At 36.8% G+C, this 12832-nt stretch overlaps 1 protein-coding gene across 1 annotated transcript; it reads left to right on the top strand.

Annotated features, from left to right (window-relative positions):
- Positions 1 to 1215: 1215 nt before the first annotated feature.
- On the top strand, positions 1216 to 8518 carry plek (pleckstrin). The gene is made up of 9 exons (XM_053333393.1): positions 1216 to 1413; positions 4726 to 4881; positions 5131 to 5312; positions 5422 to 5513; positions 5608 to 5792; positions 6036 to 6140; positions 6924 to 7007; positions 7134 to 7203; positions 7349 to 8518. Exons 1-9 carry the CDS (start codon positions 1372 to 1374, stop codon positions 7486 to 7488), a joined length of 1056 nt encoding a protein of 351 aa, XP_053189368.1. The 5' UTR covers positions 1216 to 1371; the 3' UTR covers positions 7489 to 8518.
- The last annotated feature ends 4314 nt before the right edge of the window (positions 8519 to 12832 follow it).

Raw genomic sequence — 12832 nt, forward strand, 5'->3', positions numbered from 1 at the left:
ATTATCCTGCTGGAAGACCCATGACCTGTGGATGACCATGGAGCCCATTTTCATCCAGATAGCGATGAGAGCTAAAACTATTGTACCTTGAACTTGAAAATCAGCTTGAATATGCAGTTGCCCTTGGCTCTCGATGATTTGAGCTATCCCTTTGTTTAATCTCGGGTCAATTTTCTTTTTACAACCATGTCCAGAGATGTTGGCTACAGTTCCATTGGCCTTAAACTTCTTACTAATATTGGCAATAGTGCTCCAAGGAACATCAAGCTCTTTGTAGATGGTCTTGCAACCTTTATGTTGACCATGATGGACTATTTCTAATGTATTTTTCCTAAGGTTTAAGACCACTCTGTAGTTTTTTCTAGAAAACTAGAGTGGTACACAGTGGCACAAAACAGAAGAATGAGTAATTTTTTAAAGTGCTGCATGTGTGATAATAAGATTGGAAACACAGGTGATACTAATTAAATAAATATTGTAGTTTCAATGAATTAATTTTTCCTGTTTTTTAAAATTTCTTTTACCACATTTAGAAAAGAAGAATCATTTTTTCCCGGGAAGTTTGCCTCAAGTCATTCTCTGTTATGAATCCACCCAGCAATAGCATGACTAACTTTGAGTAAACATAGTTAGTCAGGCTATTGCTAAATATAAAGCTGTGATGCATACACTGAGTCACTGTGAATGCAAGACAGCAATACAAATGAAAACACCCAACTCTTTCAAAACACTTAAGGTCAATAAGGGTACAACAAAAAGTGTCAAACCATCAGAAATCATAAGAAAACTGAAACCACTGGAAATGAAAATCTAAGCAAACACACATGAGTATCACAGAACGAAAGGGAGAGACAAAACACACCCAGATCACATGGGGTGGGTATAAGCAACTTTATTCGCACCTTTCAAATACATAAGACTGAAAGTGCCATATGTTAGGTATAAAATCCATTCAAGCCAAAAGGCAATGGAGAGAAAATGCTGTAAAGGAAATCAATAGGCATGAGAGGAAAGAATTTCATTAGAATAAAAAGTTGCAAAAGTTGACATGTTTAACTGTAACTGTGAACCTTCTGACACTTGCAACAGTATTTTCTGAACTGTCAACCTGTATAACTGACACTACACCTCAGCTGAGCAGTAACTACGACTAATAATACCAGAGAACAGGAAGTTGGTTGACCAGTCATCTATGTCATACACCCAACACAACTTCCTGCTTGTGTTCCTGCCTGTATGTGGTTTTCAAACTTGAAATAGCGAGAAAGAGAGAGAGAGAAAGTAGGTGGGACTGGGTGGCAAACGTTTTCGACAGTCAAAAATCAACAAAAGTTGCAGCGAACAGCAGCAGCAGCAGCAGAGAACAGGGTAATGGAGCCTCAAGAGATCAGAGAGGGATACCTGGTGAAAAAGGTAAGAATAACAAGAGAATATAATCCACTTCCTCACATTTACTTATAGAGTTTGAACATGTTCTTGACAAGTCTAACATTGTCAACATAATATAACAGGCAAATTTGGTGCTGCAACAATAATTAGAGACAAATTGCAAGAAACAGTTGATTAACACTGTCACTGTGGGTTAAGGTTTAGTCCAGATGTATCAGTTAATTTGTGAAAAGTAAAAAAAGAAAGATCTAAACTGGGCAAACAGTACAAGGAATACTGTAAGTCAAAACAATGCATAGAGGAACAGATTCACATGTCACATTGTACTGGTGCATTATACACAACTACACACTTCTGTTCTACAGTCGGAACAAAAAAACTCAAGTTCCTGCTTCTGTCCTGAATTTGTTTTGTCTTTACAGTGTGTTGTGAATGTACTGTGATCTCCACAAATACATTCCAACTCTGCTTTCATGAACATCAGGGGCTAGACATATAAAAATATGCATGTACAAAAATGATGTTATTTTCCTACAACATAAACTTATGCTTAAAAATGTAAAAAGAAAAGAAAGAAAAGAAAGAAAAAGAAAGTTCACACATTCAGTTCACACATTCAGTACTTTCAGCCACACGCACACACATTTGTTGAGCCAAGCGAAGTGAGGCAAGCGTGACATGGCTAAGTGTAAATGGAAAAAAAAGACAAGTGCCATAAAGACTAAAAAGGTACATTTACACACTTTATTTTAAATAATTGCTCTTTTGTCTCAGTTCCATTATACTCCCAGTTTAGTTTAGTTTAGTTTATAAAGTGTTTATCATTCATCACTCTATTCACCATGTTCTTTTAATTTTGATATCATCTTTCAATATGAACATTAATAACATTTTAATTTATTACTGTTTTTAGTTATGATTACATTGATATCATGATACTATGGATACTAGGGGTGTGACGATACACTCAGCTCACGAGACGAGATTTTAACTATATAGAAAACTTCAATGAGGAAATACATGACTGTTCTTTTATTTGAAATTCACAAAAAGGAAATTGAATTGAAATGTTTTAACTAATCATCTTGTAATGAATCACTTTAGTTTTACTTTCTAAATATATAATTATCATATGTGGTATGCAGCACCGTAAAAGGTTTCCCCATATAGATATTTTATAGATGGATACTTTTGGTATTTATGGAAATAACAACCATAAATACAAAAGTTAGATACAATCACAAATACTAAAAAGTAAATTATAAAGAGTAGAAACAATTCTAATATATAAATATAAATTAAATAAAGAATCCAATTATCACAAATTATAACATATAGCTAATAAAAAAACACAGAAATAAAAGTAAATTGCACAAATCCTGTATCACATAAATACACAAGTAGAATAACATATAAACTGTGTTATAATTTGGTAGTGTGACTCATTTTACTTTTGGCATTAGGCTACCATGGCTGCGCTAGATTCCTCCGCTCCTCCTACCTCAGTCTCTCAGTGTAGAGACCTGAGGTCAACCTACTGCTGCTCCCCTCCTCATCTCATACTTCTGACTGAGATCTTCTCAGCAGGTAGAAGCTGTAACATAGTCAATGATCCACACTGACATTATAAAAAGAAGACATGACGTGCCAATGAGCGATAGAAAACCGATCGTCTTTTTTTTTTTTTTTTCACTTCTACGAGAAATATCGTCGCGTTTTCGTCTCGCGAGATCTCGTCACACCTCTATTGGATAAATGTCCAAAACTGTGCTTGAAGATTGCACCTTGAGATAGTTGGAAGACTTTCCTTCATCACTGACAAATCAGTCAGATAATGGTGCAGCTTTACCCTTTCAATAGAAATGTAATCAAACAGTATACCCTAAGCAAAAAAGAATTTGGGCACTCCAATTTCTTCTGAGTCAATCCTGCATTTACTGTCCTGCTACTGTAATACTCACTGGAGCTCCATGAGAGTATTATTCACAACTGAAAGTATTCCCCAACAATAACACTATTTACTCCTGTTGTTGTTTGCTGAACTATAGTTCCCACATGTTTTAGGAAATTACTAAGTCATTTTAAAAAGTGAACCTATATATTTGTGATCTTTTTTTTTAAGTTTCATGTCTTCACTGTGGGCTAATGGGCTGAGTAGAGACATGCTAAGGGAGTCGGAATGAGAGATGGGCTATTGCGTTGTAGGTTTTGATCTTTTCATGGTATTTGTTGACAATAAGATAAATGCTGATATGTGTGGGATTCTATAAATAGACAAATAATGCATGCAGTCTGTGCATACACACACTCAGTTTTTGTATTGAAACTACACACAATGTTACAACAGATCTAAACATTACTGAGACTTTATGAAACTGTTTGAAGAGTGAAACCACATTCTTATGCTCCTTATCTGTGCTACGCGTGGTTCAAGACATGAATGACAAAACCGGGGAATACAGCTGTTCAGAAGGCAAAGGCTGATATTTCAGCACCATATTGTTACATGTTTCGGTTATTTTATTTATCTCTTGCATGGTTGAATTCAGAGAGTGCCGTCATCATTATTCACACAGCTCTGTTGTGATGCTTCAAGGCATATGTTTCACAGTAGAAACATTGTAGGGAAACTTTGGGTTTGTCTCTGACATTAGTTATGTAACTCCAAGTGTTTCTCAAACTTGCTTAAAGCCGTTGGTTGGCTTCCCCTGTTTCCTGGCCTGGTGGGGGAGTGGGGGGGGGCAGATGACACTGCAAATACAACAGGCCACGTAAGCTTACTTAAAACACCCAAATTGGTCAAGAGTGGGACTTGCTGCAGTCAGTGATTCCTCTTTCCTATATGTATTAATAGAATTTTGTACTGCAGAACCATGTCTTAGATTCATTTCTGCATTTACATTTAGCTGCGGCATACTGTCGCTAATTTAAGCCTGTATGTTTCTCTCTCCTCGTGTTGCCAAATGCAGTGTGGGAAATGCAAATTTAACATTTACAGAGGGGCATTTTACTTTGTTCTCATGATGCATATTAAAAACAAAAAGTAAAGTCTTGTAAAAGTGAACTTTTGTACTTTTGAGTGACCATTGACCTTCAAAGTCATGTACTCACCCTCAAATTTTAATGTCAGTATTGAAAGTATGATATACAGTGCTATCCCTGGTGCTCTCGCAGTGGTCAGTTTTGGACTCAATCTAACAGGAAAGAGTACCTTTAGTGATGTGAAATTATAAAATACTGTCAATATTCACTGCTTTGTCTCAACTAAGTTCTCGACCAGTAATGTTACACCTTTGCTCAAGGTTGCCTGCTGTCACCTGTCTTACTGATCCTCAGGGTACAGTACTAAACTCCTGGAAAGCTGTATGGGCGGTGCTGTCAGAAGATGGACTTGATTTCTATAAAAAGAAGACCGACCGTTCTCCGAAAGGAATGATCCCTTTAAAGGGAGCAACACTCATCAGTCCTTGCCAGGATTTTGGCAAGAGGATGGTAAGAAAATGTCAAGTATAGCTGTTAAAAAAGCAGAACAAATATTGAAGGAAAAGAGCTGTGAAAACAATAGTTATGGAGAAATATATAGGATTTGTAACAGGCCTCCTGTTGCTGAATTTAAAAATGAAATTGAATAATAAAATAATAATTAAAATAATTTTAGACACCCAATTAGGTAGGTAGGGCAAAAATTCTAATGAAAAGAGAAGATATAACAGTTTGACTAACTCATATTTCACGATTTAGATGGTTTTCAAGATTACAACAGAGAAGAAACAGGATCATTTCTTCCAAGCCTCACATGTGGAGGAGAGAGAGTTTTGGGTCAAGGACATTAAGAGGGCCATTACCTGCCTCAAAGGGGGAAGAAAGTTTGCCAGGAAGTCAACAAGACGATCCATTCGCCTGCCTGACACAATCAACCTAACGTATGTTTGGATAGTCTCCTCAGTTGTGGAAATTTCATTCTTAACATTGCTTGTGCTATTGATAGTATGGGCCAGACATGTTGACAGCATTTACACTGTGTTTTCTCAGTGAGCTGTACACTCTGATGAAAGACCAGGATGATGGAGTCAGAGAGTTAAAACTGGAGCAAGAGAATAGAGTCTTCAACCACTGCTTCACTGGTATTGCTGTCAGAGATTTTTATGTTACAGGTGTTGAAGGTGTTTTTTTTAACATTCTTTTTACATTTTTAAATCCTTCCTCTTTTTTGTGCAGGTGCAACTGTGGTAGAATGGCTGATCTCAAAGGAGAAAGCGAGAAATAGGCCTGAGGCCCTCATGTTAGCAACAGGGCTTATGAATGAGGGTTTTCTCCAGCCTGCGGGTGACCTGTCAAAAGAGGGAGCTGAGGGTGGAGAACAATCTGCCTTCTTAGATCAGACAGATGCTCTCTACTACTTTGTAAGTAAACTGAGTATTAAAAAAAAAAGATCTTTATTTCAAGTGTAAATCATGTCTTTCTCAGTAAGTTTTTGATATCATATTCACTTTATTCACTTTCAGCAAGACAAATATCAGCAAATACGTATTAGACATTATTAATAGAACTGTGAATGAATGATAATGAAAAAATATGTATATGTAGCTCTATCTATCTATCTATCTATATACATAACATGTGTGCATTGCTTTACTTTTTGACAGGCAGACAGTGGATTCTTCTGTGAAGGATATTCCAGTGATGATGATGTACTTGTAAAGGAAGAATTCAGAGGGAACATCATAAAACAAGGATGTTTACTTAAACAGGTGAGTTAAAAAGCAAACAAAAGTGTCACAATAGCTGTGTTTCCATCGAAAGTTTGATGGAAACAGCAAAGTTCGATATAACGTCCTTTAATTTGGCTTCAAAAGACTGATTTTGATGTTTTATTTTTTATACTGTGTGTATTGAGTAAGCCCTATACTTTAGCTGCTGCTGGCTGCTAATGGGAGTATTTGTTTAGATGTATACTTAACAAAAACGATTGCGTTTATTTTCTTACTAATATCCATGTTATGCATCACGTTTCATTGAGCTTCTCAATTAAAACTAAAACAAATACAGCCCAATAAATAGATAATCAGAAGCTGTTTCTCCCCATATCACCAATACTTGTGATCAGTGGCCTAAATTTACCCCCTAGTGTTTGAAAAAAACTTTACATTTAACCCAAAACGGATACATGGCTGTGTATGTTAACAATTTGAAGTTGGGTATTTTAATTTTCAGCCTCGGATGTGGCCACTTGACATGACTACATATACACACTCACTAATGAAAACTATCTAAAAATTCATCTTCCATTCAGAAGTCAGCTTCTGTATTCCTTTGCAAGCAAACTACTGAAAAATGCTTTTACAATCACAAATGTGCATGGAAATACCCTTCAGCTATCTTGCAGTAGAAAAGTGACAGCTTTTTTTGTTATTTTAAGTAACTTGTCAAATTCACTGAAAGAGGAAGTCCTGTTCACATTTCTTGGCATGATGGCGTGTTTCCAGATTAGAGATATTCAGCATATTGGATAATGCTATGTTATATTATTACAGGGTCATAGGAGGAAAAACTGGAAAGTGCGAAAGTTCATACTGAGAGACGACCCTGCTTATATGCATTATTATGATCCTACAAAGGTAAATATTTAAAGGCTGAAATGAATTTAAACAACCAATTGAAACAGAAGAATAATTTCAACACATTTTATTCTACTCACAAGTTGTCTTACTGTTGCTTTTTGCTCCTTTCCTCCCTTGTCTCAGGGTGAAGAACCTCTGGGTTCAATCCATCTCCGAGGGTCTGTGGTTACAGCTGTGGAGTATGTGCCTGACGGTGGGTGAGACTGTTGCCACAAGATATAAATGCCCTGTTGCTTTTGCAGTGTGACACTGTGTGAAATGTAATTGGTGTTTACTGTCAGTAGTTTCTCATCAGTTCATCTCTTTTAACTCCCTTCTCCTTCTGTTCCTGGTTTCAGCCAAGAAATACGACGTTGACGGCAACCTCTTTGAGATCATCACTTCAGATGAGACTCACTACTTCCTCCAAGCAGCTACAACTGAAGAAAGGAAGGAGTGGATCAAAGCAATACAGGCAGTGTCAAAAAGTGGAAAATAACAGAAGCAACTAATGAGTAGAGGAATATTTGCTAGCCATTCAAACTTACTGAGTATAGTCCCACATTTGATAGAGATATAATGACATTAAACAGTGTGTCAGCTAAGAATAACTCATATCTTTTAACTTGCAAAAGTCACAAACTCAAAACATTTTCTATGCATAACACACTGAGACATTAAAGGGTGGTTACTACTAAAGAGAGACTCTCTGCTTTTGGTTTCATGCTTGATACTCTGCCAATTGTGTTTTTTTTTATTTCCTCTTTGTTCATTTATCTTTCAAATGTTTTAGATTGAACTATCATGCGGGCACACTCACTTCCTGAGTGCAATAGACTGAATCACAATATGCGTTCACAGCTCAATGTCACTTTGTGGTTCAGAGGCCTGCTGCATCTGTAAGTGACATTTATCAGTGGCAAAAATGACTGGCTCAAGCTACACCATGACTGCATTAAAAACGTCCGTTATGTAACAATTTAAAGCGATAACAGTGAAAGGATATTTTTAGTTTATCACAACTTGGCGGTTATTATTTTCATTTTGCCTACATATCAGTCCTTTTGTATTTATAACATTATACTCACCATGTGTTTTACTGAGATCTAGCAACTTCAAAAGTAAGACATTTTACAGCAATGAAACTGCCCTAATTATAGAAACCAGCTATGCCAACAGCTGATGCTGGTGTTGTTCACTTTTATTTCTACTTGATCTTTGCTCTGCCTTTGATAAAGCTGATTAAACAATTTTGTTGGTTCACCTTAAAAATGGGTTGGGTTCAGGGATACTATTCCCTGAGGCTCCATCCTTGGCTGTCTTGTGACAAATGCTGGATGAAGAATTGGACACAGCAGTGTGTGACCAGGCAGGTGACCAGCATGAGGAGGAGGTGCCAGGCTGTTGTGGCTGTATATGGTTCTTCGACACACTACTGAGGCTCCTGTTTGTTAAATGAATAAATTGTTAAAGTGCCAATATGTCTTGTTTCTTCAGACTTCAGTCATCCAATCCACCAAACAACACAAACAAGAGGCAATAGCAGAAATAGCTGTTCGGCATTGGCAGAGAAGATTTGGCAAAATGTTCAGGGGCACAACCCACATACTCAGCTCTGCTGCTCATCACATAAATGCATGTTCCTTACAAATGTGGCACCATTTAAAAAGGAAATAAACAGGCTTTCCAACAGTAAAAGATGTATTGCCAAGAAGCATTGTTAAAACAAAGAAATAATCTACCAAATACAAATTCCCTTACTTTTTGTGCTATGTTTATATATATACATATATCATTGTGCATGTCTGCATGTGTTTCTAAATGTACTGTTAGTATGTGTGTGTTTTACCATTTTGACACAGGGGGGCACTATAACTCAACCTAAGAGTGTTGCTGTGTGTCATAGTGTAACAAAGTGCTATCTTGCTGCCATTGTTTAATATACAATTTACCATACTTGTAAAAACATGGTGAAAAGTGGGTTAGACTAATCAAATAGCTTAATGCATATTATGCATTAGTGTAGTGTGTCTACACTGTGTGGTACATTGCACAGCTATAGCCTCAGAGCATGATTTATGCATGTCTCCCTTACAGAAAAACAAGAAGAGATGCCATGCATGTGTCTATGATAAAAATTGGAAGAAAGCAACTTACAACCATTCAAGAAAGCTACCATTACACCTGAACGCTTGTTAAATTGTAACAAATCACATGTTAACATCAGTCTTGTTCTCAGTAAGTGAAAATGTTATAAAACAGTTCTGATCGTTCCTGTTTGACATATATGTGTACTCTGTAAAAAGCAGAGCAAGGCAATTATATTTATATAGCACATTTCGTTAAAGTTAAACTAAAGCAACAAGTGACATGATAATATACTAAATCAAATACAGGAATGTTTGTTTTGTTTTTGTGTAAATGGGTGAGGACTCTGACTGACTGCAGAACAAGCAATGGAGGTAACTGTTTACAGCACAGCACCAAGACACAGCACCTATTTAAACTACATTATAAAACACTGATCCTGAAGGAGGCAACAAGCACCCTTCACTGTACAAACAATCAATCCTGTCAACATAGATGAAAGAGACAGTGAGAGCAATAATCACCAGCACCAGGTAAATGACTATTGATTTCTGTTACAATTTGACAGTATTTATTTTATAAAAGCTTGAGATGTACCCTATAAATAAAGGTGCATGTATGTATGTGCAAGTCTTTACGAACAGATTTGAAGGATTTTCTAAATTAAACTAAGAAACAAATCTCCCTGGTTCAAGCTTCTCAAATGTGAATGTTTTCTTGTTCCTTTAGTCCTCTATAATAGCAAACATAATATCTTTGTATTGTGGACTGCTGGTTGGGACAAAAAACAAGACATTTTAGGTTGCATTTTGGGCTTTGGAAGAAGCTGTGTCCATTTTCTGACATATTGTAGACTAAACTACGGTGGCCGACAAGGGCAAATGCACAGCAACGGCCAAATGCTGCAAATACATAAACAATGCAGAAAGACACACAAACACAACAAAATGCTGTAACAGAAAAATGTTGCAAACAAAGAAACGATGCAGAACCAAAGACACACAAACAGACAAAACACATGGGGTCTGTTCGAAACCGCATACTTTCCTACTACTCGTACTAACGCTGACGTCATTTGAAGTAGCCTATGTAGTGTGTTTCAACTGTGTAGTATGCGATTTAGAGTATGCGAAAAGTTCCCGGATGATTTACTAGATTCTCCAGAAATGCGGAGTATGCATCAAGAGCTGCGTACTCACACTCAAATTACCCAAGATGCAACGTAACTTCTGAAAAAAAACCCAAACCCAACGTCACAGATCACCACCATGGTGGTTTCAAGCTTCTTTTATACAGTCTATGGTTTCAAGTTAGCTACAGCGAGGGTGTGTTCGCTTCCTGTTTTCAAAATAACACTGTCATTGCAATGACACTATCAAAGCTCTTATTGTGGTGTAGGTAAACAAAGCAACTTCCTGTTACATCATTTCCTGTTGCTTACTATTGGCTGAGGCTGCAATACCAGCGATAAATGAAAGAACGATGACCCCTAGTGGCCTGGAAGTTCTAGCAGTAAATAAACAGTTTTTCCCTTTTCTCTCTTTTCTTTGTTTCATTTCAATTTGATATGCTGTACATTTCATAATGCAGTTGCCCAACCCAAGGCAGAATGTATTGGATTTCTGTGACACTTCTTGTGCCTTGTTTGTGTGTAATTTGCAATAAAAAAATAAAAGTATGGGGGTATTACACTAGTATTGTATTATAGATAGAGGTCTAAATAGCGGTTTGTTTGTAGTATTGATTTATCTTTAGCCTTTCTTTATGGTAGCATGTACTGTATAACTGTAAAAATCACTGTACAATATTCATACAGTTGGTTGACTGCGGAGGCAGACAAATATCTCGGACAACAGCTCTGTTGTGTGATTGTTAAGCTACCGTGGAAACACCAAATCAGTGATTGCAGAGTCAAAGGCGACTGAGTGGAGTTTCGTCCTGCTGAGACCAAACAGTGAAGACCAAGCTGTTCAAAATATTCTGCTCATTAAGCGACAAATCTTACAAGAAGATAGTGTCACTGCACAATTACGTTGTTTCCAACTTCACACACAACATGATCCAATAATTCTCACGTGTATAGAACGTGTTTGCCTCGTGAAGTGCATTTCGATCAGCACAGAACAACATTTATCTCAACTTTGACTGCATAATTCCACATGAAGTGTTCTTTATGAGTTTGCATGATTTTTAGATTGGATCTGCAACCTGCTGTTAGATTGCACTTCCCCTTCTGCTCAAGTGGAGCACTTCAAAGCTCTTCAGACTAAAAGCTTATCTTCGATCAATTGTGCAATCCACAAGATTGGACCTGGCACCTATTAACAGTATTTAAAATGACTGTGTGCCTGTCTTGTTTCAACTTCAAAAGCTATAATGTCTGATTCTCCAACTAACATATTATGTGCTGGAGATGACATGATGATACATGTTCATGTATATTTTTTCACAGGCTAAGTCGTACTGCACACTATAATATGGTATATGAACATATTGTTATAATGAAATATAACTCTGTCCTTGATTAAACAAAAAAATCATGATATGTAGCTCAGCTACAGTTCAGTGAGAAGAAAGGGTCTTTCATTGGATGTACAGGTCTAACTCCTCAGCAGGAATGAAAGCCATGCTGAGGAAGTATCACTGAAGGGTTTGATGAGTATGAAAATGGCATCCATTATATGGTATAACCTTCCCAGTCAAAAAACAATTCTGACCAGTTGAACATGACTGGAGTTTTGAACCTATGTGTTAGACTCTCCACCACCATCATTAAAACTGCAAAGAGGGAGTATATTTTGGAAGAATGGTGTTTATCCCTCTAGAAGAAAATCAACCACACTGGTTACTTTGTGTTCAGTCAACCATACCGTTAACTTTATTTAAGGTTTCATGATATGTATTGGAAAGCCAAAGAAATTATTAAATTATGGCTGCAGAAGAGGGTGTTCATTCTGTGAGTTTGACATTATAAGAGACCTTTTCAAGTTCAGATGTGACAAAACTCAGTATGTCATAAAAAGTTAATAAAAAATGAGACTGGCAAGTGTTTATTCTTTGCCTGTCTTCTCTACATTGAAATGTATCAAATTATTTTTTACTATGATTTGTTATTCTGTTAACTCTGATTCTTAATGTCCACCATTCCTCGGTTTAAGGTTTAGATACATATGCATGCATTTATTGTATGTTGGTTATAATGAAATAATTGGCATTGATATATAATCCAAATCAATAAATTCTTAGATGGTTTACATCAAAAGGCATGCCAATTAGCTGGATTCAAGTAACAATTTTCTAAAAGCGTAATCTACTTTCGTGTAGCAATAGCTGTCTGCGACAGAAAGAATATAATTATAAACATAATTACTCAGGAAAGAATGGTTTCTTTAAAACACAGACCCATTAAAGGGTGATACAGGAGTATGACTACTACATGCAGGAGCCAGGATGTCTTGTGGATGACACCGAGATTATGAAGTGCTAGGGCCATATGTAATCCATGCTTTCACAACCAGAATCAGAGCTGTGTCCATTGGCCATTGGACTTAGCCAAGGTTGTTCTTTGTCACCAGAGTCTGGTTTAGTAATCTCATGGTTGCATTTGCACTTTCTTGCTCACAATCTACTTCTTCTGGATTCATGATGAATTAAAGTGACTTTTTGGGGTTGTTTGCAGCCTCATGTGAAAGGATTAGGATTAAAGTACTATAGGTGCTTTTCCAACCCGCCATTTTTAAATACCGACAACAGTG

Source organism: Scomber japonicus, chromosome 14 (assembly GCF_027409825.1).
Source record: "Scomber japonicus isolate fScoJap1 chromosome 14, fScoJap1.pri, whole genome shotgun sequence".
Taxonomy (NCBI): Eukaryota; Metazoa; Chordata; class Actinopteri; order Scombriformes; family Scombridae; genus Scomber; species Scomber japonicus.

Coding starts and splice junctions, on each gene's coding strand:
- plek (XM_053333393.1), top strand. CDS start 1,372: ATGGAGCCTCAAGAGATCAGAGAGGGATACCTGGTGAAAAAG. Junction 5,313..5,421: donor CCTGACACAATCAACCTAAC/GTATGTTTGGAT, acceptor GTGTTTTCTCAG/TGAGCTGTACACTCTGATGA. Junction 7,204..7,348: donor TGTGGAGTATGTGCCTGACG/GTGGGTGAGACT, acceptor TCCTGGTTTCAG/CCAAGAAATACGACGTTGAC.